The sequence below is a fragment of the Giraffa tippelskirchi genome, chromosome 10 (genome assembly GCF_054371585.1).
Source record: "Giraffa tippelskirchi isolate mGirTip1 chromosome 10, T2T-mGirTip1v1.2.pri, whole genome shotgun sequence".
Taxonomy (NCBI): Eukaryota; Metazoa; Chordata; class Mammalia; order Artiodactyla; family Giraffidae; genus Giraffa; species Giraffa tippelskirchi.
Window position 1 is genome coordinate 154,749,563 of NC_137284.1, and position 27,228 is coordinate 154,776,790.

At 54.7% G+C, this 27,228-nt stretch overlaps 1 protein-coding gene across 2 annotated transcripts; it reads left to right on the forward strand.

Annotated features, from left to right (window-relative positions):
• Positions 1-1,397: 1,397 nt before the first annotated feature.
• On the forward strand, positions 1,398-26,353 carry ZNF282 (zinc finger protein 282). Of its 2 annotated transcripts, none has more exons than XM_081537250.1 (9): positions 1,398-1,665; positions 4,542-4,961; positions 13,329-13,455; positions 13,966-14,085; positions 16,277-16,396; positions 18,075-18,188; positions 19,441-19,554; positions 23,091-24,124; positions 24,947-26,353. In XM_081537250.1, exons 1-8 carry the CDS (start codon positions 1,501-1,503, stop codon positions 23,936-23,938), a joined length of 2,028 nt encoding a protein of 675 aa, XP_081393376.1. In that variant the 5' UTR covers positions 1,398-1,500; the 3' UTR covers positions 23,939-24,124; positions 24,947-26,353. The 2 variants fall into 2 exon arrangements, with proteins under 2 accessions (XP_081393376.1, XP_081393377.1); XM_081537251.1 differs by lacking the exon at positions 24,947-26,353 and having other exon boundaries at positions 23,091-23,242; positions 23,518-23,701.
• The last annotated feature ends 875 nt before the right edge of the window (positions 26,354-27,228 follow it).

Consider the following 27,228-nt stretch of genomic DNA (forward strand, 5'->3'; position numbering starts at 1 on the left):
TTCTGGGAACATAACCTTTGCTAACCTGTAAGCTCCTTGAGGTAGCAGTAAGTCCATGAGATGCTCAGTCTGTATCCTGGAAGCATGCACAACAGAGAAAGTACTTGATAACTGTCCTTCTTAATATGGTGCTCTAAGCACATGCCTCCCTTGGGCCAATAATGCCCTTTACTTTCCTAAGTGCAGTGGAACAAAAGAGTACTAGTTTGCGGTGGTTCTCTGGCAGGTCTGCCTCTACGCAGGGCAACAGTAAGCCTTGGAGATCTCTGTCTTAACAAGACAGGGACCAGTCATTTAGGAAAACAGAGTAGACACTATTTTGAGGATAATTACAAGGACTTACCTTCTAGAAGTAAATACCTTTGTTGAGGGCCTATGAGCACTGTTGTCATCTCATTTGATTTTATAACTGTGGAATGTCTCATTAGTTTCTTCATTTATAAACAAGGAGACCAAATGAAGCTCAGAGAGGTAAAATTGCTCAGTTACAGCTAGTGAGTGGTGATTTTGGAATTTAAACTCAGGTATGTGTGCATGCTAAGTCGCTTCAGTCGTGTCTGACTCTTTGCGACCCCATGGACTGTAGCCCACCAGGCTCCTCTGTCCACGGAATCCTCCAGCCAACAACACTGGAATGGGTAACTGTTCCTTTCTCCAAGGGATCTTCCCGACCCAGGGATCGAACCCAGGTCTCCTGTGTTGCAGGCGGATTCTTTACCATCTGAGCCACCAGGAAAGCCCTGACACGTAGTAGGTGCTCAGTAAATAGTTGTGGAATGAGTGAATGAGTTTCCCCTTCCCACGCCTTCTCCATCAGCCTGTCTTGTCCTCTTCCCACATCCTCCTCTGACTCGGCCTGGTGTTCCAAACTGCCGTTGATCTGCATTCAAAGGTTCCGATGAGGCTGCTGTGAAAACCCAGAGCTCCTTTCCTGGCTGGAAGGCTCTGGCCCTCTTCTAACCCAACCCAGGTCACTTCTCTGTCATCCAGGCAAAGGCCCGGAGTTGATCCAGGTAAATCTGGCTCGAGAAGAGGGACAGTGGAGAGGTGAAGCCTGCAAAGGAGTGAGGCAACAGGCGAGGCCAGCACAAAGGTGGCTGAAGACAACTGCAACATTTTTCACAAGGGTCAGGTCCTTTGGGATGCCAAATAGATAGTAGCCGAACGGACAGAGATCCCGCCCCAGGCTCGGGACCCTGCGCGGTTGGAGACTTTGGGGCAGGCCACCCGCACCGAGGGGCCCACGGGCAGCAGGGCCACCTCGGGGCGGCGGTGGCTCCGGGCCCCGGAGCGGCCCCCGTCGGTCCCCACAGGCGGGCAGGAGCTCGGAGGCCATTGGCTGGCGGCGCGGGCGGCGGAGGGGCGGGGAGCGCCGCCGAAGGGGACTGTTTGCTCCTACGGGCTGTAGATGGAGCTGTCCGGCCCCGGCGAGGGGGAAGGCGCCTGGAAAACGTTCTTCTTCTCCCTGGCCGGCCCGAGCGGGGAAACAGCGCTCCCAGGATGCAGTTTGTGTCAACACGGCCGCAGCCTCAGCAGCTGGGCATCCAGGGCCTGGGGCTGGACAGCGGGAGCTGGAGCTGGGCGCAGGCCCTGCCCCCGGAGGAGGTCTGCCACCAGGAGCCGGCGCTGCGCGGGGAAATGGCCGAGGGGATGCCGCCCATGCAGGTGGGTGCCCCCCCGCCGGCGCCATGGCCGCCCGCCTGCCGTGGGGGCGGGGCCGGGGCGGTGGGGAGCCCCGGGCCGCGGGCGAGGGTCGTGTGGGGGTGCCGGGGGCCGGCGGGGCCCGGGGCGCCGGGGGCTCACGCGGCAGGCCGGGCCCGGCGCCCTCGCAGGCCCCCGCCCGCGCCCCGGAGCGGCGGGCCCCCGAGGCCGCGTGCCGGCCGGGCCCAGAGCCGGCGCCCCGGGGAGGCCCCCGCGGGGCCGGGGATTTGCTGGGGGAGGGCCCAGAACCCGCGGTCCCCGCCGTGACCGCGTCCCCCACCCCGGCCCGGGCTCGCCGAGGGGCTGGCCGGCCGCCTCGCGCCGGGCCGGGGACGTGGGCGCGCGGGGTCCCTGGTGATGTTTTACCGCTGCGGCGAACTCAGACAGAAAGGTGTATTTAAATGTTGTACGGCCATCATCTCTCCCCAAGAGTAACAGCGATTCACGGTTTCCCCCGGCACCGGCTGTGACCGAGGAAGGGGCCGGTGAAAGGTGCTTCTGCCCTCTTGCCAGCGGTGGGCAAACTTGGCCGCACTGTTAGAAGCACCTGAGCACCTTTCAAGACTCCTGACGCCCAAGCCTCCTCCAGACCGGTGAAATGGGAGTCTCTGGGGTTTAGAGTGGGCACCAGTCCGTAAGGAGGAGCTCAGGGTGCAGACTAATTGGGGAGCCAGAGCGCCAGGGCTGTGTGTGAGGCGGAGACGGGCCTGGATGGCTTTGCCAGGGGCAGAGGGTGGGAGCTGACCTCGGCTGGCCCCCGGCAAGCCCCTCTCTGTCCCTGGCCTCGTTCTCAGCCAGCCAGGTTCTGACACGTCTGCCAGGAGTTGCTGTGTCCTGTCTGACCATGTTTCAGCCGTACATCTCCAAACCTGTTTAGGGGAACAGAATCTGCCACCCCAAAATCTGCCTCCTTGGCACCAGGATTATTTTAAGATGGTTATTTTAGAGGAGCTGCAGGCACAGGAGACGCTCTGAAAACCAAGTAGGAGTTCCCTTTGTAGAAGAGAAACCTCCATCGCTGTACCAGGAAGAGGGCATGACTCAATCGCTAAAAACTCGTTATCAGTGGAGAAGGCAGCAACTTATATCTGCATTAACCTGTGCCCTTGCATCCTGTCCTTTCCCTGGTCACCCCCATAACTAACTCCCCCAGCCCTCCAACATCATCCTTTGTCTTTAGCTGAAGATGGTACTTCACATAGTGGTTTGGGTCATTTTGGCAGATCATTCAGTTTTCTGGGTCTCGCCCATGTTTACAGGAGGTACGTTTGTTTAGTCGCTCAGTCGTGCCCGACTCTTTGCGACCCTGTGGCCTGTAGCCTGCCAGGCTCCTCTATGGGATTTCCCAGGCAAGAATACTGGAGTGGGTTGCCATTTCCTTCTCCAGTACAGGAGGCATACGTGTTACTAAATTTGTTTATCTCATGTTGATCTATCTTATGTCAATTTGACTGTGAGACCAGGGAAGAACCTAGAAGGGGAGAAGGAAAATTTTTCTCCCCCAACACCTGCGAAAAGTAAACTGGGCCCGGTGACGTTCTGAACTTCCATCCGTCAGCCCTTGACCCCTTCGGTGGGCCAGGCTGGAATGACGCCTCTGTGTACTGAGTGCACGGCTTTGCTGGAAATACTAGGACCTCTTACCCAGGCCCTGCTGCCTTTTCTCCCATGTCAGCAGTGACTCCCTGGAACCTGTGATCTTCCTCCATGGCTGTCACAGCTGCTCTGAGTCCGAGAGGGCTATAAGCGTGTCTGTCCCTACCTGCCCAGCTCACCTCTAAGTAATAGGTCTCCACTTTGCCCATCCTGAGGGCCCCTTCAGCAGCGACAGAGAGAACAGAAAGTGACCCTTCCCCTGTCACATGGCAAGGAGAGACCATTTCAGCCCTGCTGTCCAGCAAGCCCTGGGTGCTGGTGGGGTATGGGGCCAGTCACCAGGTCGACAATACACGGTGACCACCCCCTCTTGGTCATAGGAATCAGCTCTTAACTTGCATCCTGGGGACCTTACCTTCCCGGGCGAGGACCCAGAGCTGGGGGTACTGGAGGGTCAGGACCAATGGGTACCTCTCCTCCCGGGAAGCAGGAAGGGTGGGGGAGCTCATCTCTTCCTCTTAGAGATGCTCCCCCCTCCTCAGTGAATGACATTTCTGGGCACACCCACTTTGGAAACCATGAATACACAGTTGTGTAAGGAGACAAGGCTGCTCGCCTGTTCTCGGGCTCGGGCTCCCGGTGTCTCCGGTGCCCCAGCCCCATTATCTGAACTGTGTTTTTGTCAACCTGCGGCACCCAGAACCGCCCCAGCAGGCGGTGCAGAGCGGTGCTCTGGAAAGACCGGCCGCTTCCCTGGGCCTCTATTTCATCATCTTTAAAGCAGAGCTTTAAGATACTCATTCTTGCCCTAACCTGCTTAGAGATTGCTGGGACGATTAGGGGCAGGTGACTGACGTGAACATTTTTGCTTTGAAGCAGCAACCCTGGGCAAGCTCTGCAGAGTTCACCATAAGTCTAGCCCACGAAGAAAGCAGCTGGTCTCGTCAAAGAGAAGTGGCCTGTGACAGTTTAGGCCAGGGTCCACCACCTTGACCTGCCACTGGTCAACGTGGGTGGTGAACTAGCGACCAGCCAGACTCCCGCAGGCCGGAAGTGGGAAGGTCGGCTGGGTGGGTGCCGAGCTCCTGCTGTGGACGTTAATGAACGCCATAGCCAGAGAGGCAGGGGCTTGGCAGGAGAACGAGGAGCTGCAGCATTTGACGCGTTGTCCCCCGCTCTCAGGCCACCCTCCCTCCTCACACGAGGTCTCATGCCGGCTGTCACTTCCCCCCCTCTGCCCGCAGGCTCAGGAATGGGACATGGATGCCCGGCGACCGATGCCTTTCCAGTTCCCGCCCTTCCCAGATCGGGCCCCCGTCTTCCCCGACCGCATGATGAGAGAGCCCCAGCTGCCCACAGCGGAGATCTCGCTCTGGACTGTGGTGGCCGCCATCCAGGCCGTGGAGCGGAAGGTGGACGCCCAGGCCAGCCAGCTGCTCAACCTGGAGGGCCGGACGGGGACGGCCGAGAAGAAGCTGGCTGACTGCGAGAAGACGGCTGTGGAGTTCGGGAACCACATGGAGGGCAAGTGGGCCGTGCTGGGGACCCTGCTGCAGGAGTACGGGCTGCTGCAGAGGCGGCTGGAGAACATGGAGAACCTGCTGAGGAACAGGAACTTCTGGGTCCTGCGGCTGCCCCCGGGCAGCAAGGGCGAGGTCCCCAAGGTAAGTGGTGGTCCCCAAGGGGCAGGGAGGACAATGAGGACCAGTACCTTGATTTCATTTCATCAGGCCTTCTCACAAACGTCTCTGACCCCCTGTTGCCCAGCTTTGGGTCTCCTCAAAGCCGGCCTCCACTTTAACAACCTCGTCTGGAATAATTCTTCTGCAGGGAGGCTGGCCTCCCCCCATTTCCCACAGAGCCCACGGGTTCTGTCTGTGAGCCTTTTGCCCTCTCTGTTCCCAGTCCCTCCGGAGGGGTCTGGGTGTCTGCAAATTCCTATAGCTTTTCATGCTTGGGTTTTTGCCTTGACACCTTCAAAGACTGTTTGTCGTTGGCTTTCATTTGTGCCTGCTCCTCTGCACGCGGCTGGAGATAGACCCGAAACCACTCTGAGCAGAGTCGCTAGAGTCATGACTGTCACCAGAGGGCCCGTCTCATGATCAGAATTCACACTCCGTTTCCTGTTCCGTTTTCCCTCCCACCTTACCCTGGCCCACGAACACTGCCCTCTCGGTCAACGGGCTGCCCTCTAGCCCACTGAGAAGATGGGGTCCCCCTATGGAGACTTCCACGTCCAGCCGTGCGTACTCTGGCTTCCTGTGGGCTCCACCCCTTCACCTGCTCCAGGAGCCACGCAGGTTCTCTCCCCTTTGCCCCCTGCACCGTCACCTCCTCCCCCTCCACTGGCTCGTCCTCCCCAGCCTGTGGACATTCTGCACTGTCGCCCATCTCTGGAGTCAAACAGTTCCCTAGACCGGCATCTCCCGCCACTGCTACTTCATCTCTCTGCTCCGCTTTACAGCAGTCTGCATTTGCTGTCTCCAGTTCTTTCCCTCCATTTTCTCTCTTTCCCTTTTTATTATAGAGAATTCAAACCTATACGAAAGTAGATAGAATTGCGAGATGAACCCTCATGAATGCACCGTCCAGCTTCAGTGGTTCCCAGCTCTTGGACAGTCTTCTTTCATCTCACTCCCTACCCATGTCCCCCTCCCATTTTATCTTGAAAGACATCTCAGACAGCAATCATTTTTTTTTTTGGCCATATCATGAGGCATGAAAGTGTCCGACTCTTTGTGACCACATGGACTGTATAGTCCAGAATATTGGAGTGGGTAGCTGTTCCCTTCTCTAGGGGATCTTCCCAACCAGGGATCAAACCCAGGTCTCCTGCATTGCAGGTGGTTCCTTTACCAAGGGAGGCCCATCGTGAGGCATGTGGGATCTTATTTCCCCAGGCAGGGATCGAACCCGAGCTCCCTGCATTGCAAAGCGAAATCCTAACCCCTGGACTGCCAAGGAAGTCCCCAGCAGTCGCTTTAATTGTAAATATTTCAGTGTGTAGCTCTAAAAGTTAAGGACTCTCTTTTTAAAGTAATAATCTCAATATTGTGGCTACCACAACAAAGACCTCAACCTACTCAAATATCCAGTGTTACGATTTTCTTCCAAAAATATTTTTTTCTATAGTCTAGTCTAAGTAGCTAAGTCATGTCCAACTCTTGCGACTCCATGGTCTGTAGCCCGCCAGGCTCCTCTGTTCATGGGATTTCCCAGGCAAGAATACTGGAGTGGGTTGTCATTTCCTTCTCCAGGAGATCTTCCTGATCTGGGGATCGAACCTGGGTCTCCTGCATTGCAGGCCAATTCTTTACCAACTGAGCTGCCCAAATGAGAACTTAAATAAGTCTGCACACTGTGATTGCTGTGTCTCTAAGTCTTTTCCACCTGTAAGTGCCTCCTTCGTCTCTTCCATATTCCCTTGTAGTACTAGGCCATCTGACCTGTGTACTTCCTTGCTGTTTGGACCCTGCTGCATCCTCTATGGTCTCATTTGTTGTGTTCCTCTCTTCTCAGTCTTCCAGTGAACTGGGGATTGAATTATTCTCCCTGAACCCATGTGGCTGAGGCTCTTGCCACCACCTCGTCATCCTGTTGGTCTTGCCAGAGCTCTAATGGTGTCCATGATTGTAGAGCGAATGGTCATTAGAACCACAGAATCAAAGTCCCAGTCTTTGTCTTCCTGCTCTCTCAGTAGCGTTTCATGCAGGAGACCACCCCTTCCTAGAAACACCTGTTGGCTTCCGGACCCCCCTCCCACCCTTGGTTCTTTCCCTACATCACTAGCTGCTGCCTCTCATTCTTCTTTGCTGTTTCCTCTGCTTTTTTTTATGTTCGGAGTGGTCCCGGGCTCCTCCTGACCTGCCTGCTGTCTCTCCTCCCTCCTTCATGATTTCACCCAGGCTCAGCGCTGTAGATGCAGTCTGTGTGCTGTCAGCTCCCGAGTGCAGTCTTTCCCTCCCACTCTCACTCTCTGTATCCTGCCTAGACTTCCTTCTCAAATGCCAGATTCACATTCCTACCTGCTAGTGCAGCATCTCCATCAGGCTGTCAGTAAATATCTTAGATTTAACTCAAACCAAACTGGGGCTTCCCTGATAGCTCAGTTGGTAAAGAATCCGCCTGCAATGCAGGAGACCCCGGTTCAATTCCTGGGTCAGGAAGATCCCCTGGAGAAGGGATAGGCTACCCACTCCAGTATTCTTGGGCTTCCCTCGTGGCTCAGCTGGTAAAGAATCCGCCCGCAATGCAGGAGACCTGGGTTCGATCCCTGGGTTGGGAAGATCCCCTGGAGAAGGGAAAGGAAAGGCTACCCACTTCAGTATTCTGGCCTAGAGAATTCCATGGACTGTATAGTCTATGGGGTTGCAAAGAGTCAGACATGACTGAGCAACTTGCACTTACTTACTTATTAAACTGAACTTCTGATTTCTGCCTGAAGCCTGTTCTCCTCAAAGTCATCCTCATCCTTCCAGCTGCTCAGGCCCCAGGCCTCAGGGCCATCCTTCCCTCCTCTTGTTCTCACACCCGATATCCATTATATTAGTAAATACTCTCTGATTTTTCTTCAAAATACACACAGCCCCACTCCCACCCCCCGCCGCCTCCACTGTTCCCACCTTCGTCTGATTGTAACCACCAGTGCCTCCTGTCTGATTCCTGCCGTGGCCTCCTCGCTCATCCCCTTGTCTCCATCCTTGGCCCCCTACCCCAGACCATCTATTCTCAACAGAGCAGCCAGACTGATCCTTTTGAAAAATATAAATCAGTCATATCACCTCTGTTTAAAGCCCCCAAATGGCTCCCCAGGTTATTCAGTTTAAAAACCTCCATTTTGTCAGTGGTCCCCTCCCTTGAACCCACCCCTCTGACCTCATCTCCCTTCACCCCCTCTTGCCCACTCCTTGCTGCCAGCGCACCACAGGGTCCCCCTGGCAGGGACTTTCCTTCACTGAAGCCCCCCCGCCCCAGGTTGCTCCCATCAGGGGTCTGCTAGCTGTCACTGGATCAGTGTCCCCTTCACAGCCACCCAGCCCAGCACACTCTTTCCTTGGTCCCTGCTCTCATTTCCTCCAAGCAATTAAGCATTCAGGTGCCTGAAATACTTACTTTCTGTGTGTCTCTTAGTTGGCTTTCCCCTGCGTGGTTCACTGCAGCGTCCCGGTGCCTGTGACAGGACCTGCATGTAGCAAAACATGTGTGCCGAGTGACCCTGCAGCTGGAGGGCTCACGCTTCCACATAAGGGACTGGCCCTTTTTCATCTTTGGTTCTGGCAGTCAAGCCAGTGGCTTTGCCAGAGGAGGTGCTGGACGGTGATCCATGGAGGCCTCGCAGAGCTGAGACCCAACAGTGGCCCTGGTTCCTCCCTAAGCCGCCCTCTGCCGCTGCAGCCCGCGGGGCTGGTCTGTGTAGAGTTTGGCGTCTGTAACGTGTTGCTTGTATTCAGCTCCCCACACGCCGCCCTCTGCTCCTGTCCGTGCTCTGCACTTTTACTCGGTGCCGAGTCCTGGCCCCGCTGTGCATTCTGTGCGCTGAAACATGTGTCAGGCTCTTGAGTTGTGCTTCACGGAACATGCCTTACTTGTGGGGTCCGGAAGCAGAAAGCCTGGGTTTGAATCTTGGCCTCGCCGCGTATCAGTTTGCCTACCACAGGTCCAGGATGTTTTCTGTTGTCTCCGGGCCTCCTCAATTCCTCTCAGGAAAGAAGTGACCTTTAAATAAGTCATTCAGTAAGTGAATTCCCAGCAGGTCCCACTGAGCTTCAGTGTTCTCACCTGTAACATGGAGATGATAATATGCTTGATTCGTGGAGCTGCGAGGACTGCTGTGATAACACTGTGTAGCTCATTGTATTAGTTATCCACTGCTGTGTAACAAATACTCCAACACTTAGCAGCCTAAAAAAAATAATTTTTTAATCATCTTACAGTTTCCAGGGGTTAGGAATTCAGGAGCAGCTTCGCTGAGTGGTTCTGGCTCAGAGCCTCATGAAGTCATAGTCAAGCTGTTGACAAGGGCTACAGTCATCTGACGGCTCAGCTGAGGCTGGGGGATTGGCTTCCAGTTGCTCCTTCCTTCCTAGCAGGAAGCCTCAGCTAGTTCCTCACTGCTTGAACCTGCCCCGTAAGGCTGCTTGAGCGTCCTCACAACATGGCAGCTGTCTTCCTCCAGAGTGAATGATCCACAAAGAGAGACCAGGATAGAAGCTGTAGCAACTTTTATGACCCAACCTCAGAAGTTGTTTTACAAATTTGTTGACATACTGAGTGTAGCACACTAACAGCAACATCTTTTAGGATTTTAAATAGCTCAACTGGAATTCCATCACCTCCACTAAGACGCTTGCTACTTGGAAGGAAAGCTATGACAAAACCTCGGTAGTGTGTTAAAAAGCAGAGACATCATTTTGCCAACAAAGGTCCATAGAGTCAAAGCTATGGCTTTTCCAGTAGTCACGTACGGATGTGAGAATTGGACCAGAAAGAAGGCTGAGCACTGAACAACTGATGCTTTTGAATTGTGGTGTTGGAGAAGACTCTTGAGAGTCCCTTGGACTGCAGGAAAATCAAACCAATCAATCCTAAAGGAAATAAATTCTGAATATTCATTGGAAGAACTGATGCTGAAGCTCTAATACTTTGGCCACCTGATCTGAAGAGCTGACTCATTGGAAAAGATGCTGAAGCTGGGAAAGATTGAGGGCAGGAGGAGAAGAGGGTGGCAAAGGATAAGATGGTTAGATATCATCACCAACTCAGTGGACATGAATTTGAGCAAACTCCAGGAGATAATGAAGGACAGAGGAGCCTGGTGTGCTGCAGTCCATGGGACTGCAAAGAGTTGGACATGACTTAGTGACTGAACAACAAAACAGCAGAAGTTGTACACCATCACTTCTTTTTTTATTCGTTAGGAGCAAGTCATTCAATCCTTCTTACACTCAATGGGAGGAGAATTAGGCTCTATTTTTTGAAGGGACAGTCAAAGAATTTGTGGATGTATTTTAAAATATCCACAACTGTAAGGCACCATGAGACTGTTAACTAATATTGCAGGCCATAGTTTTAATTCCTTGTAGGCTCTTGGCCTTGTTAGATGCATTCTCTTTGTCAGATCCAAGGAAGACCATTGTCTCTCAGCTCCTCTGTGCCTCGTGGGTTCTATTAATTGGCTAACTATTCATGGATAATTCATGGATAGTCTTTTCTGTCTGACTGAACTGTAGGCTGCCTGTAGTCTTGGAGCATGTTTCAGACTTCTGCCACATCCTAGCACAGTGACGTTTTTGCAGAGCGATGTCTGTTTCCACCTGGGAGACTGTGGTCCTAGAGTTTTGACTGGTGAAGGGAAGCAGAGGAGTTGATGTGTTGGAAAAGGTAGCAGATTTTTTTTTTTGGCTGCACTGGGTCTTTGCTGCTGCACATGGGCTTTCCCTAGTTGCAGCGAGCAAGGGCTACTCTTCACTGCGGTGCTCAGGCTTCTCACCATGGTGGCTTCTCTTGCTGTGGAGCCTGGTCTCTAGGCACGCGGGCCGCAGTAGTTGTGGCGCACGAGCTCAGTTGCTCCGTGGCACGTGGACTCTTCCCGGACCTGGGATCGAACTCACGTCTCCCGCATTGGTAGGTGGATGCTTATCCACTGTGTCTCCAGAGAATTCCACCAACTTGGTTTTGAATACATTTAGTGTGAGGTACTTAAAAGATGAATAAATGAAGCCGGTCAGAAGGCCGTTGAAATGTGAACTCTGAAGGGAAAATTGAAGAGTGTCATCTACAAAGAGGTACCCCCGGAACTTCTTAAAAAAGAAACCAAAAAAAATGAAATTGCCAAGGGGAAAGCGAGGAAACAGGGAAGAGTGAGGGCTGGACCTTGGTCTCGGGGGGAAGAAGGGGGAGCTGTAAGGAAGACGAGAGCTGGGTGGGCAGGAGACTCCATGGTTGTGCGAACCAAGCAGGAGGAGATTTCAGGAAGGCGCTCTGACCTCTCTGTGAGGACTGACAGGTCGAGGGTTATCGGCGGGAAGCTGATAACCTGCCAGGAGGTGGTTTCAGACAGTGCGGGGCTCATGGGCAGATTTCAGGGGGTTAGAGATGTGTGGATTGTGAAGAAAACACAGAGCGTGCGTCTTGGGATGTTTTTTTTTTTTTTGAGCCATGCCAAGCGGCATGTGGGAGCTTATTCATAGTTCCCTGCCCGGGGATGGAACCCGTTCTCCCTGCAGTAGAAGCGGGGGAGTCTTCACCCCTGGACAGGGAGGTCCCTGGAATGTTTCAGGAAAAGAAGGAGCGTAGCCTCACTCAAGGTGGCAGAGTGGAGGGCTGGAGGCCCTGAAGTGAGAGCAGGGTGGGGAGAGACGGAAGATGCCAGAGGGAGAAGCTGGCGTGGACTGAGTGTCACAAGCAGGAGGAGGAGAAATGAAGGGCACGTGTGGGCGTCGGCTCGCCTGGGAGACGGGCCGAGCCGGGAGCTTGCTGCCAGCAGGCTGCCATCAAGGGGAGACTGGGTATGGCTGGGGAAAGCAAAGAGTTTGAAAGAAGCCTCGCGGGGAACACAGTGAGATGGGAACAAGATGGCCAAGAGGCTTCCGAAGCAGCCTGGAGCCTCAGCCAAGAGCTCTGAGTGTATCGCGATTGTCACCTGCAGAATTTCATGACCTTTATCTCCAGCAGGGAATTTAAATGCCTCAGTTTTCCAAAGTGGGGGGTTCGCCCAAGTCTGTGGAAGGAAGGGGGGATTAGAAGTTCTAGTTCTATTTCTACAGATGGGAGTGAGCCATGAGGCAGTAGGCGGCATCCAGGTGTGCACACGGCACTTGCCCAGACACCCCTAGGGTGATGAGCACCTGATCCTGGGGCTGGCATGTCTTCTCTGTGTACGGGCACTGCCCACTCACCAAACAGTGCGCCCGTGGGCCTGACCCCAAGAAGGCAGCTTTTTCTAATTCACACCAAGTTGCCACGTGTCAGGTACCAAGCTGGATGGACTAGAGTTAGGGCTTGGGGAGAACCGAGGGCTTGGGTTTCAGGGTGAGGGGGAAAGGCTGGCCCAGCAGGAACAGAAAGTGGTAGGAGGTGAGGCTGTGTGGTCAGTGCAGGGCAGCTCAAGTCCTAAAGTCGTGGAACTGAAACCATCCTGAACAATTCTGTGCAGATGAGGCCACGCTGCTGAGTGACCGAAATGGGCACAGACAGGCCTCGCCCACCCGAGATGACAGCTTTATGGGGCAGATGAGATGCCCCTGAACCTTGTGACTGACGTTAGACAACCGATGACTCAGGCTCCAGTGGGACCTTCCTAGTGTGGGCAAAGACCATTCAACACATCCAGCAAATGCTTACTGACTCCAAACCACCAGCTTCTAGATTCTTGGGACATAGTGGTGCCCAAAACAGATCAAGATGCCAGAGCCTTAGCACCAGCAAGTTTTAGTGACAAAAATGTAGCTGTGTACCTAGAGGTGACAGAAATACAGCTTCTCAACAAGGTTTTACTGTACTTGATTCCCTGAGACTCCAAGAACCTACTCTATGTCTGTCACCCTGAACACCAGAAGCTTGACCTTTGGGTACCCAGTTTACCTTAAAGTGAATTTACAAAGGATATGGTTAAATGCCTCATTTTTATTTTTTTATATATTTTTTTCAAACTTTTAAACTTTTCATTTTGTATTGGCATATAGCCGATTGACAATGTTGTAATAGTTTCAGGTGAACAGTGAAGGGACTCAGCCATACATATGCATGTATTCACTCTCTCCCAAACTCCCCTCCCATCCAGGCAGTCACATAACTTTGAGTCGAGTTCCATGAAATGCCTCATTTTTAAAAGGCAGTGGTGACCATCCTGTTATTGGGAGCTCAGGAGAATCAGAATGGACTGACTCCACTGAGACGGGTCAAGTGGGATGAGGAGGCTGGGGCCATGGAGACCGGGGCCAGAGGCTGGGGTGGGGCGGTCAGTGCCGCTCCCGGGAGCTGGGGAGGAGCAGCAGGCAGGAAGCACCAGACTGACGCTGTTGTTGGCCCAGGTTCCAGTGACCTTTGTGGACATCGCTGTTTACTTCTCCGAGGACGAGTGGAAGAACCTGGATGAGTGGCAGAAGGAGCTTTACAACAACCTGGTCAAGGAGAACTACAAAACCCTGATGTCCCTGGGTAAGCGTGCCTTCCTCCCCCAAGCGAGCATCTCCGGAGTTGGGGGATGACATGCTTCTCAACCCAGGGTGCACCCCCAGGCAAGGTGTTTCATGTTTATACTTCATGGAAATTCAAGAAACGACGTGCTTCTCTGTTACAAAGTTAGAGCAGTTGGTAAGAGGATGTAAGATAAAGACCCAGGAACAGGGCCTGTTACTACAGAACTGAACGCTCTGCTGCTACCATTCTGGAATACAGCCCAACAGCATCACTAGACACTACCTCCCGGCAGCCTTGGAGAAGCCACCGGTTTCTCTGCTGCTATTTCTAGGTTCCAGAACCCAGCTAGTTCTCCACCAGGAACTGGAGCATCCACTGACTTAGATTCTCCTGAGAGATGACCTGACATAACGGGCCACCTGCCGAGAGGGGCGCCAGGGTGGGGGAGGGGAGGGCTCCCCATCGCCCTTGATGGGAACCCTTTGGTCAACTTCCCTCAGCCCTTCCTTGCCTTCCACTTCACTCCAGACTCGGAGGGACCCGTGTCCAAGCCGGAAGCCCCATCTCAGGCTGAGCCCCGGGAAGAGCCCTGCGTGTGGGAGCAGCGTGACCCAGAAGAGAGAGAGATCCTCATGGATCCAGACACAGGTGATGGCAGCTGCAGAGAGCCCCAGGTCGGGGCGGGGCAGGAGAGAAGCCCCCATCCCAGCATGAGTTCCGGGGGGGTTGGGCGGCTTCTCTTAGTTGTTCATGGGGCTGGTTCTGCCGCCTTTGAGATTTAGCGGTCATGTACAGGATGTTTCAGGGCCAGAAAGCCCACCATGGAGGTTCGTCTTTTGGGTTAGAGGCATGTTGCTTGAGATGCCCACGTAACTGGAGAGGATGGGGAGGCACAGCCTCCCAGGCCTGACTAGGGCTCTAGACGTCGGAGTGGCCCTGCCCAGGCAGATGGGCGGAGAGGGCTCTGCGTGGGTGCGTGGGGTGCGTAATGAGGGTGGTGCGTGCGGTGGCCGGTTGCTCCGTGCCTGGCTGTCATCTCCAGCGTTCTCAGCCTGTTCTCACAGGCAGGTTTACCCTCCAAGGCTGTCCCCTCACCCAAGGGGGATCTTATGTTCTGAGGATCCAGTTCCCTGAGAACATCACACCTGGTGACAGGAAGTGTGCGGGTTCTCGGGGACTTGGCTCTCTGACGGTGTCGGACCCAGTGAAATCCGGTCCTCCGGCCGTCTTCTCTGCCTCATCACAGCAGCCTTCCTGTCGGGGCCCTCTGCCCCTCCTGTCTTATAAGTGGAGTGCGTATTCACCGAAACCTCCCTAGAAGGTTGCTCGAAGGCAGCCCCCTCCCTCCCAATTTGCTCTCCTTATTGACGTGTAATTCACATTGCCATAAATTCTCTTTTGGAGTGTAGGATTCAGTGGTTCACAGGCTGGGGCAGCCATCAGCACCATCTCACTCCAGAACACTTCCTCATAGGGAACCCCACACCCGGGAGCAGTCACTCCCGTTCTCTGTACCCCCCAGTCACTGGTCGCTGTGGATCTGCCTATTCTGGACGTTTTGTCAAAATGGCTCCTTCCCCAGCTTAAGCACCACACATGTTTGCAGTCAGCAGCTGTGATGACCTTTCCCATGAAAGCAGTGTAACCTCAGCTATTTCGCTGAGTTGTCATCTATCCCTGTGCCACATGGAACAGAGACCACGGTGTCCATTTAACGGGGGGACAGAGCAGACTGAGAGCCAGAGAGGCCAAGTGACTCATCGGCTGGGCTGACGGCAGACCTGAAACCCCATGTCTTCCGTCTCCTCATCTAGTCTCTTTCCTCCTGCCTGAGCTGTCTCCTGCCGGGGCTGGTGTTGTACCTCACACCAGAGAGCCTCGTAAGAGGAAGATGCCCTGTGGTTACGTCTTGGGGTCTACATGGAAGATGCGTTATTGTCCCTCGTGCATAGGATGCTGTGCGTTAGCCATCCAGGAATGCGGCTGGGCTGCTTCCCTTTGCCCAGTCTAACTTCCTGCTAATTGTGTGTGTGTGTCTGTCAGTCTGTGTGTGTGTCTGTATGTGTGTGTGTGTGTCTGTCTGAATGTGTCTGTGAGTGTGTCTGTGAGTATGTCTGTGTGTGTCTGTGTGTATGTCTGTGAGTATGTCTCTGTGTGTCTGTGTATGTGTGTGTGTGTTGGTGTGTGCCTGTGTGTGTCTGTGTCTGTGAGTGTGTCTGTGTGTGTGTGTTGGTGTGTGCCTGTGTGTGTCTGTGTGTGTGTGTCTGTGTATGTGTGTGTGTTGGTGTGGGTGTGTGCCTGTGTGTGTATGTCTGTGTGTCTGTGTGTATGTCTGTCTGTGTGTGTCTGTGTATCTGTGTGTCTGTGTATCTGTGTGTCTGTTTGTTGGTGTGTCTGTGTGTATGTCTATGTGTCTGTCTATGTGTGTGTGTGTCTTTGTGTGTGTCTGTCTGTGTCTGTTGGTGCAGGTGTGTGTGTGTGTGTTTGTCTGGCCCACTCTTTCTGACTGGGGTGCAGAATGAAGCCGAATGTCTCCCACGTGGAGGGAGACCTGTAGCCTGTCCTGATAGCACCCACCCAGCACGGACTGTCTGCACGTTCTCTGGCTTCCTTCTCTTACCTTGCTGTGCAGCATGGCCCACCTCCTTGTCCTGAAGGTTGATCACCTGTCTGCTCCCAGGCCCTTCTGCTCCTCAGAGTTCCTAGGTGCCCATAGGAACCCAAGGCTCCTGTGCTCTCCTCCCTGGCGAGCGCTGTCGGCTGTGCCCCTGACCCCGAGAATGTCCAGCTGGCGATCATTCCTGAAAACGGCACCGACCGTGTGACCCTCTGTCCCCAGGAGCAGAGCCCCTGGGGCCGGCACCGGACGCACCCTCTCAGGTGAAGCGGGAGGAGGCCCTGTGCGCCCGGGCTCAGCGGAGCCTGGAGGAGAGAGCCATCCCCACGGAGTCCATAACCGGTGAGTGAGGCGCCCTGCCGCCCGGGCCGAGTAGTGGAGGGAAGGGTCTGCGTGGTCTGCAGGCGCCCAGCGTTCCCTGACGGGTGTGCCTGGCCAGAGGCCTGAGCTGAAGACGGGGTGTGGGTCCATGATTGACAGATAGGAAAGACAGGGTTTCCACGAGGCACAGACTCGGTGTATGACGGGAACTAGGGGCCAACACCTCAGGCCTTAGCCGTTCTGTTTTCTCTTCTTTGTAACATCAGGTTTTAACTATTCCTTTCTCCCCTCGAAAAACAGTGTCTGCAGAAGTACCGAGAGTGAGGTATTTTAGAGGTTCGGTGGGTGGGGAATCTGTGGGTCCCTAAGACCTGTTCCCAAGTGGGAAGAACTGATTTGTTTTAAACAAACACAGCTGTTGCCTCTGTGCCAGCCACCCCCCTGCCCCAGGCACCGTCCAGACGGGCAGTCGGTACTTCCTCTTTGACAGCATCCATCCAACATGTGTACATGAGTGCTCTGTTTGAGAAGATGTGGCTTAGTCAGAGTTCTCCAATGAAGAGTAGGGTGTGTGCGTGCACACACACATGTAGAGAGAGAGTGATTGAATTGAAGGAGTTGGCTTCTGCCAGCTGGAGACCGGGGGCAGTCTGCCGGCAGGATTCCCTTTTCCTCGGGGAGTCAGCCTTTTCCTATTTGGCCGTCAGCTGGTGGGAGAGGCCCACCCACATAATGGAAGGTGATCCACCTTACTCCAAGTCTACGGATTAAATGTTAAACTCCTCAAAACAAAACAAAACAACATAAAAGCATCCAGAGTAATGTTTGGCCCACTATCTCGGTACTGTGGCCTAGACAAGCAGGCACATAAAATTACCCATCACAAGATACAGTAACGCCCTGTGACTATAAGTTAAGAGAAGCTCTTAACTTACCCACAGGTTAGAGCTCCACAAGCCTCATCCCCTTAGTCAAAGCCTCATACTCATAGGTGAGTGGTAACAGCCCCCCAGCAGAGGAAAACAGCTTTCCAGTTCAGCCAGCTCGTCCCTCGGAAGCCTATATAGCCATGTTACTATCTCCAGTGGAGTTTTTGAGATAAGAAGGCAATAAAAGGTAAATGAGGTTTAATGGACTCTGCAGAGCAAAGAACAGGCAGGTTACATCTTAGAAAACGGCCGCTGAGATGGTGAAGATAAAAGGCTTTCTTGTTGTTTAGTCGCTCAGCTGTGTCCAACTCTTTGCGACCCCATGGACTGCAGCACGCCAGGCCTCCCCGTCCTTCACCGTCTCCCAAAGGCTTCCTGGAAGTGCCATTTCCCTGGCTGGTCCTTGCAGGAGGAAGACCTTCCTCACGGTGGTGCTAAGGCTTCGGGTGTGAAGCTCCGTGGAAGGGGTTACATTCCTGAAGGACCGACAAGCTCTCTCAGCGACATCCCTGTGATGTCGTCACTCCCGTCTCCCGCACCGCAGGCAGATGCTTTAACCTCTGAGCCACCAGGGAAGCCCAGTTTCCACTTGTTCTCAGCAGAAGCGCCAGCAGTGGGGGCCAAGCCGACCTAAAGCTTTAATGACCTTGAATAATTACCGCTGACATTTAGGGAAAAGAACCTATTGCCAGACGTGAGAGACTTAAAGCAGCACCTGGCGGGCGGGCCCATGTCCCCTGACCCCTTCGCCACTCTGTCCCCTCAAGCAGACTCGCCGGCATCCGCCCAGGATCTCCTGTCCCGTATCAAACAGGAGGAGCCCCCGTGCGTGTGGGACCAGCAAGACTTGGCGGAGAGGGACATCCCAACGGACCCCAACTCAGGTGAGCGGGCTGCCGGCGCACGTGGAGCGTGATGTTTGTTTCTGCCGGGAAATCAACCCGACTGAGGCACTTTGGTCAAAGGCCAGTGAGAGACTCAGGGAATGAACAACCATGTGTCCCACAGAGGGCGACTTTGTACGCATTTTGGTGTGTAACTACTAGAAAAGCATGGAGGATTTCTCTAAAAGAATCCTTATGTCAATAATTTGTCCTGTCAGTGAACTGATACTGAAATGACTTCACTGATTTCTGAAGTATAATCAAAAAGCCTTTTATTTATTTATTTTATACTTTTTTTTGGCCATGCCACGCAGCATATGAGATCTTAGTTCCCTGCCCAGGGATTGAACCCGCACCCTAGTGGAAGCACGGAGTCTTAACCACTGGATTGCCAGGGAAGTCCCTAAAAAGCCTTTTAAAGGTTGTGCTTATTTCTGTGACAGAAAGAAAGTAATTTACATTTTCTGGAATTTTCCTTGAGCGAATACTAGCTAGGTGACTCCCAGAAAGTTTCTGGGGGTAGTCCAGGCATAAAGGGAAGCATAAAAGAGGAGTAGGGAAGCTCTGCCCACCCAGGCTGCACATGCATGTATGTGTGTGTGCACGTGCATGTGTATGCATGCATGTGTGTTCACGCACACATATGTGTGCGTGTTCACATATGCTTACAGAGCTGGAGGAGGCCAGCATCATCTCATTTGGTGGTTGTGACCCCTGGGAACACCAGGCAGAAAAGCAGATGTAGAGTCTGGGGTTCCGTGTAGTTTGTCAGCTCCACAGCTTCACACAGTTTGGGGTGGGGAGCTGAAGGGCTCCAGGACAGAGGAGAAAGCAGTGCCTCCTGATAAGGGAGGCGGACATTCTGCTGCACTTCTCATTAATGACCTTTGTCCACCACCTCTGCTGTTGCTGATCGTGAAGGCCTCCTGGTCCTCCCTCTGTCCAGTAGGCCATCAGAGGCTGGGCTCCCCTGGCCCCACAGATGGCCCTGAGGCTCCCAGGATTCCGATCCTGACTCTGTCGCCACACGGGCCTCCTGTGAGACGGGCCTCCTGCCTGGCCGAGCCCAGGTGCAGCAGCATCAGTGTGGGCCATTCAGGGAGGCCTCGGGGAGGGTGAGGGCACAGGATACCCTGACTGGCACACGCCCTCTGGGCAGAGCAGCGGCCTCTGCATGTGGTGGTGTTTGAGCCTTTGATGGGATGCTTGGCGAAATGAACAGGCTCTAAGTCTGCCTTCTCTCCCTGAACAGAGTCTCTGATCTCCGCCCACGACATCTTGTCATGGATAAAGCAGGAGGAGCAGCCGTACCCGTGGGGCCCACGTGACTCCATGGATGGGGAGCTCGGGTTAGATTCTGGCCCCGGTGAGTAGGGTACCCAGCCGGGCCCCTGGGTATTTGGTCCAGAGGGATGGCTGCTCACCCAGCCTGCCCCTTACAGGGTGATGCTCTGTCGTGGTGGCCTTTTGAAGGCCTGTATCAAAGCACTGTCCCCTTTCCTTTCAAGGATGCAGGGGTGTTAGTTTTCTAGGGTTGTCTTAACAAAATACCAAACAGTGTGGCTTGAAGCAGCAGACATTTATTCTCATAGTTCTGGAGGCCTGAAGTCTGAAGTCAGAGGGTTGGCACAGCCCTGCTCCCTCTGAAAGCTGTGGGGGACCCCGCCTTGCCTCTCCTAGCTTCTGTTTGTTGGTGATCTTTGCTGTCTTTTGGTCTGTGGATGTATCACCCTAATCTTCTGTCTTCACACCGTCTGTGTCTTGTAAGGTCAAGAGTCACGTTGGATTAGGGGCTTGCCCTCCTCCAATATGACCTCATCTTAACTAACTACCCCTGGAAAGAGCCTATTTCCAAAGAAGGTCGCACTCTGAACCACTAGGGGAATCCAGATTTTGACTTATCTTCTTGGAGGGGATATGTTGCTGTTGCTCAGTTGCTAAATCATGTCCAGTTCTTTGCGACCCCATGGACTGCAGCACACTAGGCTTCCCCATCCTTCACTATCTCCCAGAGTTTGCTCAAACTCATGTCCATTGAGTGGATAATGCCATCCAGCCATCTCATCCTGTCACCTCCTTCTCTTCCTGCCTTCAGTCTTTCCCAGCATCAGGATCTTTTCCAATGAGTTGGCTATTCACATCAGGTGGCCAAAGTACTGGAGCTTCAGCTTCAGCATCAGTCCTTCCAATGAATATTCAGGGTTGATTTCCATTAGGATTGACTAGTTTGATCTTGCTGTCCAAGGGACTCTCAAGAGTCTTCTTAACAGCGGGGGAAAGGAGAGTGGGCTGGGAGCGAGCTGAGCTGAACGTTGACAAAAGTTTCAGTGGCATGCTGGGACACATGCCTGATTGTGAAAGTCTGAAAGAGAATGGAGGTGAAGAAGTAGTGAAAGCAAGTATAGCTAACTCTTAAAAAAAAAAAAAGGAACAGAGAAATGACATGAGCTGGTAGCTGGATAGGGGGAGTACATGAAGTCAAGGGAAGGTTAATTTGGGTGAAGCTGTACCACTGTGTCCGGAAGGACACTCACTGCTTTCAAACCCTCATTCAAACTGCCTTAAAGAATAAAGACAAAAAAATAAAACTAAAAAAGAGAATTGCAGTAGTGGAAGACAGAAAGAAACCCACCCACCCACACACAAAGAATAAAGACATTTATTCTCTTACATGATGAAGAGGTGGTCTGGTTTCGGTCTCGGTTAGTTCAAGGATTCAGCTGTATTATCAAGGCCCCAGGTTCTTTCCAGCTCCTTGCTCAGCCATCCTTGATGTGGGTGGAGCAACATGTTGCTCCCTTCCCCTCATAGGACTTGATTTGTAAGGAACTAGCAATTGGATCTTCCTGCCACCACCCACACCCCAGCACCATAACCTGGTCCCAGGCTGCCAGAGCTGGTCCCTAGTTTGATCTGCTGAAGGAAAGGGCCTGGGTACTTGATGCTTAGTGTTCAGAAATCAATCAGTTAATTAATCAATGTGTCTTGGCATCTCTGGAAAATAAGTTAGCCCTGTCATTGCCAGGGTTTTCCATCAATCTGGGGCTTGAGGTGGTGGTAGTGGTGAGAGGCTGAATTTCAACATGGAGCAACATGGAGCTGTTTCAAGCATCACCTCCAGACCCAGAGGGGGAGGAAAGACCATCTTTTTTTTCCTACACTCTCTCCAGGGAGTGAGGAAGCCTTCCCAGCAAACACATCTCATTGGCCAGAACAAGGTCACGTGCTTGTATCTGAATCAGTTACTGGCCAGTGATTTCCAGAGTTATCAAGTCCTCATGTTAGAAGCTGGAGGAGAAGGTGTGACATAATCTCCATGGAAAATGGGAAAATAGGACCCAGTGAGTCGCATGGTCGGAGGCCAGGGTCTGAGACGTGTGATCTCCTCCAGCAGTCTTCAGCTGTTTGAATGCTGTCACCCACACTGGGGTCCCCTGGGCAACCCCAACAGAGGAAGCGGGCAGAGGGACCCAGGAGCTAAGCGGGGTCAGGAAGGCAAAGCACCAAAAAACTGGTGCTCACACCGAGTGTGACGCATGATCCCAGGAGGATTGGACCGTTTGGGGTTGGGTTTCCCAGGAAACAGTCCTCGAGATGGAGGTTTCCTTGGGGGTCCTCTTGGGAATAACACCTACGCAGGAATGAGAGGAGCAGATAGTGGAGAGGGAGAAGCAAGGCCCTCAGTGCAGCGGTGACAGAGGCCACAGCCAGACCTACCGTCAGTGTTGGCTGAGATGGGCAGGCGGGATCAGCCCAGTCTGTTTAGGAGCAGTTGGTAAGGAACACGTGTCATGGTTTAGGGGCTCCTGCAGGAAGAAGGGACTGTCAACAAGGGATCCAGGAGGTGATGATGGAGGGTGAAGGAAGGAGAAGGCTCCTGAACCCAGTCATCAAACCCAGTGGTTCCTCAGGGGTTGGAGTCCTGGGCCTGAGGTCGCTGCTCTGATCGATGCTCTGGGCTTTGTGTCCCTCTGACCCCACGGTAGTGCAGGAGCATGGACTGGGGAGAGGCAGGGATGCAAGCAAGGGGCATCATTGCAGGAGTAAGACTGGCGCTTCCTGGGGAGGCTGGCCGAGCAGCTGCTTCCACAGGAGGGGGTGCAGAGCACCATGACGTCTGCTCCCCGCAGATGGGGTCTGAGGCCAGATGGCACTCGCACCAACCCAGTTGACCCCACTGCTGTAGGAGGCCAAAGGCTGCATGCTTAGTGGAGATGCATCCTCACATGGGGCTGGGTATGCCCCCAGCTCCCTGCATTCTGCTCCCCTAGGCCTGGGATGGTGGTGGTAGTTCAGTGTCTCAGTCCTGTCCGACTCTTTGCCACCCCATGGACTGTAGTCCCCCAGGCTCCTCTGTCCATGGGATTCTCCAGGCAAGAAGATTGGAGTGAGTTGCCATTTCCTTCTCCAGGGCATTTTCCCAATCCAGGGATTGAACCCCCGGTCGCCTGCATTGCAGGCAAGTTCCTGTGAGCCACCTGTGGTGGGTTCACCCTGGATAGGTTCTGGCAAATTTTTTCTCTCTAGTCAAGAGATTCTCCTTAGGTAAATTAGCATCGAACACCAGAATACGATTAAGCCTTTATTTCCGGGCAATTCTGCCTTCCAGGGGAGCTTTCTCCTCCCAGCATCTGGGTGTGTTTCCTGACCTAGCTGCGTGCCTCCCACCTACCTGTTTCGGCTGCCTCTGGCTCACGGCTCTGCACGGGTCTGAGGGTCAGGCAGCCGTGTTTAATCCCCTCATCCTCGGGAGAAGCTGCGGGCTCACCAACCTGTGACTTGCAGGAGGCCGCAGAGGACCTTGTCAGGGACTGGGGTGCCCCCCTCGCAGGGACGGTGTGGGTCTCCCGCGCCCCGGACGAGCCGTGTCAGCATGTCGCTTCTTCGTCTCTCTCCCCCTAGGTGACAGCCTGCTGATGGTGAAGAACCCGGCCCCGCCGCCGCCGCCGCCGCAGCCCGCCCCGCCGAGCTTGCCCCCGCTGCCGGCGCCCCCGGAGGACGCGGGCGGCCCCCCGAGCCGCGGCGGGGGCGCGCTGCTGGACGACGGCTTCCCGGCGCTGCCCGGGGATCGCGGCGCGGGCGGCGAGGGCGGAGCGGGCGCGGGCGGCGGCGGCGGCGGCGGCGGCGGGGGCGCCGGGGCGGCGGGCGGGGGTTCGGGCGGGGGCTGCGGCAGCTGCTGCTCCCCGGGCGGCCTCCGGCGGAGCCTCCTCCTGCACGGCGGCGGCGGCGGCGGCAGCGGCGGCGGCGGGGCGCGCAGCAAGCCCTACTCGTGCCCGGAGTGCGGCAAGAGCTTCGGCGTGCGCAAGAGCCTGATCATCCACCACCGCAGCCACACCAAGGAGCGGCCGTACGAGTGCGCCGAGTGCGAGAAGAGCTTCAACTGCCACTCGGGCCTCATCCGCCACCAGATGACGCACCGCGGCGAGCGGCCCTATAAGTGCTCCGAGTGCGAGAAGACCTACAGCCGCAAGGAGCACTTGCAGAACCACCAGCGGCTGCACACGGGCGAGCGGCCCTTCCAGTGCGCGCTGTGCGGCAAGAGCTTCATCCGCAAGCAGAACCTGCTCAAGCACCAGCGCATCCACACGGGCGAGCGGCCCTACACGTGCGGCGAGTGCGGCAAAAGCTTCCGCTACAAGGAGTCGCTCAAGGACCACCTGCGCGTGCACAGCGCCGGAGGCGGCGGCCCTGGCGGCGGCCCGGGCCTGGGCGCCCCGCGGCCCCTGCAGCCGCCGCCCGAGCGAGACTAGGGCCCGGCGGCGGCGGCGGCGGCGGCGGGAGCAGGGCCGGGGCCGGGGCGGGGGATGGCGGGGCGAGCCTGAGGGGGCGCGTCCTGAGGCTCCCCCTCAGCCCCCACCACCGCGATCCTGCCCTCGGTTCTCCGGGCGCCTTGCCTCCCTCTAGCCGCCACTTGCTGGAAATCGGGAACAGGAATTGCACTCCAGACCGGGTGGGAGGGGCGGGCGGGGGTCCCCTGAGGGTGGGGAGGGCGGGGCAGGGGTCCCCTAGACCTGTCCGGCTGAAGGGGCAGCCCAACTCTTCTCACGGGGTGGACCGAGAGGCTTCCTCCCGCAGGGAAGGTCCTGGAAAGACAGAGAGGAGGCCAGCACACACCCCCACCACCCCTCGGGCACCTAGCCTGCCTATTCGGCCTCTGGGATTCTGGGGTCTCAGATCGTGGTCAGGGAAAGCCGCCGGGAGTCTCGGCCCCCTGCCGAGATCAAGAAATAGGGTCCTAAGGGGTAAAACGACCCTAAAAAAGGAAGCCAAGGTGTCCAGGTGAGAGGAGGGACGTGCTAAGGGGTGATCTCCGTGATGACAACACTGCCTCGCGTTTGAACAGCGCTTTATACTTTTTTAAAAAAACACGTTTTTCTATCTGTTATCGACTTTCACCCTTAGCCTGTCCCTCTGAGGTGGATGGGGTCGGAGTTTCCCGACTGGATAGCTGAGGAAGGGGAGACATAGCTGAGATGGTTTGGAGGGGCGGGCGGGGGACCAGGGCCGGGCCCCCAGCGGAGTGTCCACCCCCACACGCACTCGCTGCCTACCTCTGGAACTGGAGAGACCTCTGTGGCCTGGTCTCTCTACCCCTGACCCACCACACATAAATCAGAAGCAACAGGGGGCCCACTCATGGGGGCAGGGAATAGGGTTAGGGTTGACTACAAAATGCCCCGGGAATGTGCTTCTGGAAGGTTCTCGGTGTTGGGGCACTGTTGGGCGGGAGGGAGATCCCCCCCATTCCGGACCCCCAGCCTGTCCCTCCCACCTCCAGCCCCTCAGTGTGGTGCCCCTGGCTCAGACCTCCTGCTGACAATTTCCTCCTTTCCTGGGGCCACGGGGTGAGGGCGAGGCTCCTGCCGCCAGAGCGGCCATGCAGGAAGTGAGTCTCTTCCCAGGAGGGCCCGGGCCAGTAGGTGCTAGCCTGTGAGAGCCTCTGTTTCTCTCCTGCCCTGAGCCTCCCAACTGGTGCTATCTGTCAACTGGCCATGCCCCGTGGACTCGGACACAGACCTTCCTGGGCTCCAGACCCTGCAGGCGTCTGCGGGGGGGTTGGGGGGTGGCCCTCAGGTGACTCCCCCACCCAGTCGGTGCATCTCTTTTGTGGTCCTGATGGGCCACAGTCTCCATTTCTGCGTCTTGCATGGCCAGGCACTGGGGTGGGGTGGTGCGCCCCAGGCCCCTTGTTTGTGTCAATAATGACTTCTGCTCCTCCCCTGGATCCCACTGCTCCCAGCCGGGGGGACCACCTTCGTGAGTGCTCTGCCTCTGCCCCTCCCCTCATCTGTGCCGCTCTGCTTTCCTCAGACCCCTTTTTGCCATGCAAAGGGAGTTACTGAAATTAAATAAAAGGTGTCCAGATCGCAGACTGCATGTTCTCAAGGCTGGAGGGTTCTCCAGCATGGCTTCCTATAGTAAACCCTCAATGAACTGGAATCCAGTTAACTGGGATTTTTTTTTCTTCTTCTTCTTCTATTCTGCTTTCGGAAGGAGGCACATCTTAAGAAAATGAGAGATTAAATATAGACAAGCTCAGTGGAGTTTTGTTGGAGCAGGAGGGGAACCCTCTAGTCTGTGGTTCCAGTTGGGAGGCAGCAGTATTCTGCTTTTCAAAAGCACGTGGAAAAAATCACCATTTTCATAACCTAAATCATGGGAAGTGAGACCAGCGGGGTCGTGCTTTGCTTTTTGGCTGCTAAGTGTGTGAAAGAGAGGGGAGAAACCCCTATTGAGACATGCGTTTGAAACATCTGAGCCCACAGCTCGAGTCTGTCCCTTTATTTCACCTTCAAGGAGCTGATTCCCAAAGAGGTTTAGTGACGGATGATAAGAGAGAGAGCCGAGTCTGGGTTTGGTTTCTTGCGTCCTAGTCCGGCGGACCCCACTGCACCGAGTGCCCCCTCGGTTACGCTACAAGTCAACCCAACCTCCAGCACCAGCTCCGGGGGAGCCCTCGTGTGAGCCGACCAAAGCAGGTGACAGTCAGTGTGGACCTTCCCCAGGCAGCGAGGATCCTCGGTGTGGACCTGGCAGTCCACCTACAGAAGCAGGGTGGTCCTGCTTTGGGGTGGATTTTTATTTGCCTTCCGCTAATGTGTTAATTAAAAGTATTTTAATTAAAAAAAATGAATGCATGCAGTAAAAATTGGTTTTAAAAAAAATTATGAAGAGTAAAACTCTTTCCTACCAGATTCCCATAGAGAAGCATCCACTGCTAAGAGCTTATATGTCCTTTTGGATCTGGAGGAGTTCAGAACATAAGGGATGACCTGAATGGAGCAGGGAAGGAGGAAGAGGTGATAGGGGATGCAGATCGGACACACCGGGCCGGGGGTGGGGGTGGGGGGGAGCTGTAAGGCAGGAGGCCGGTCTGGCCAGAGCGGGATGTGTGAAGTTGTAGGTGATGAAGATGCAAGGTGAATCATGGCCAGGCCACGGTGGGCCTTCAATGCCAAGACCTTTCCATAGCAGGCTGCCGGTCAGCCTGAGACCCACGGTGCCACAGACCCGCTTGTAGCCCCCTAGTACAGCTCAGAAGCAGTGAATGGCTTCCTGAGAGAGGAAGTCTGGAGATGACAAGGTTAAGCTAGACGCCACTGAAAATGAAGAGCCACAGATGAACAAGGTTATCCTACGGTCCAGGATCTGGGCACCGTTCCGGGCTCTCTGAGATCTAGTCCGGGAATATCAGGTGATGGCAGAGAGTAAGGAAAAGATGAATCAACTTCCCACCAGGCACAAGATGAACCAGCCTGTGGCTGGGTTTTCCAGTATTGGTCTGTCCGATTGTTACTGTTAGAAAAACATGTAGGGAATTCTCTGGCGGCCCAGTAGTAAGGACTCTGTTCTCACTGCCAAGGGCTTGGGTTCAATCCCTGGTCTGGGACTAAGATCCCACAAACTGCGCAGCGTGGCCTCCCCCCAAAAAAAGAGGGGAAAAGAAAATTTAAAAATGTAGCAGCATTTTATCATCCTGGGACCCTAACAGTTTGGGTGAGACTATGGCTGTCGCTGCATCCGACATTGACTCCTTAGG

What these genes read in the sequence shown, in the direction of transcription:
- ZNF282 (XM_081537250.1), top strand. Translation starts at nt 1,501, where the DNA reads ATGCAGTTTGTGTCAACACGGCCGCAGCCTCAGCAGCTGGGCATCCAG. An exon ending in GCAAGGGCGAGGTCCCCAAG is followed by an intron (nt 4,962 to 13,328) that starts GTAAGTGGTGGT and finishes TTGTTGGCCCAG; the next exon opens with GTTCCAGTGACCTTTGTGGA. An exon ending in CCCCACGGAGTCCATAACCG is followed by an intron (nt 16,397 to 18,074) that starts GTGAGTGAGGCG and finishes CCCCTCAAGCAG; the next exon opens with ACTCGCCGGCATCCGCCCAG.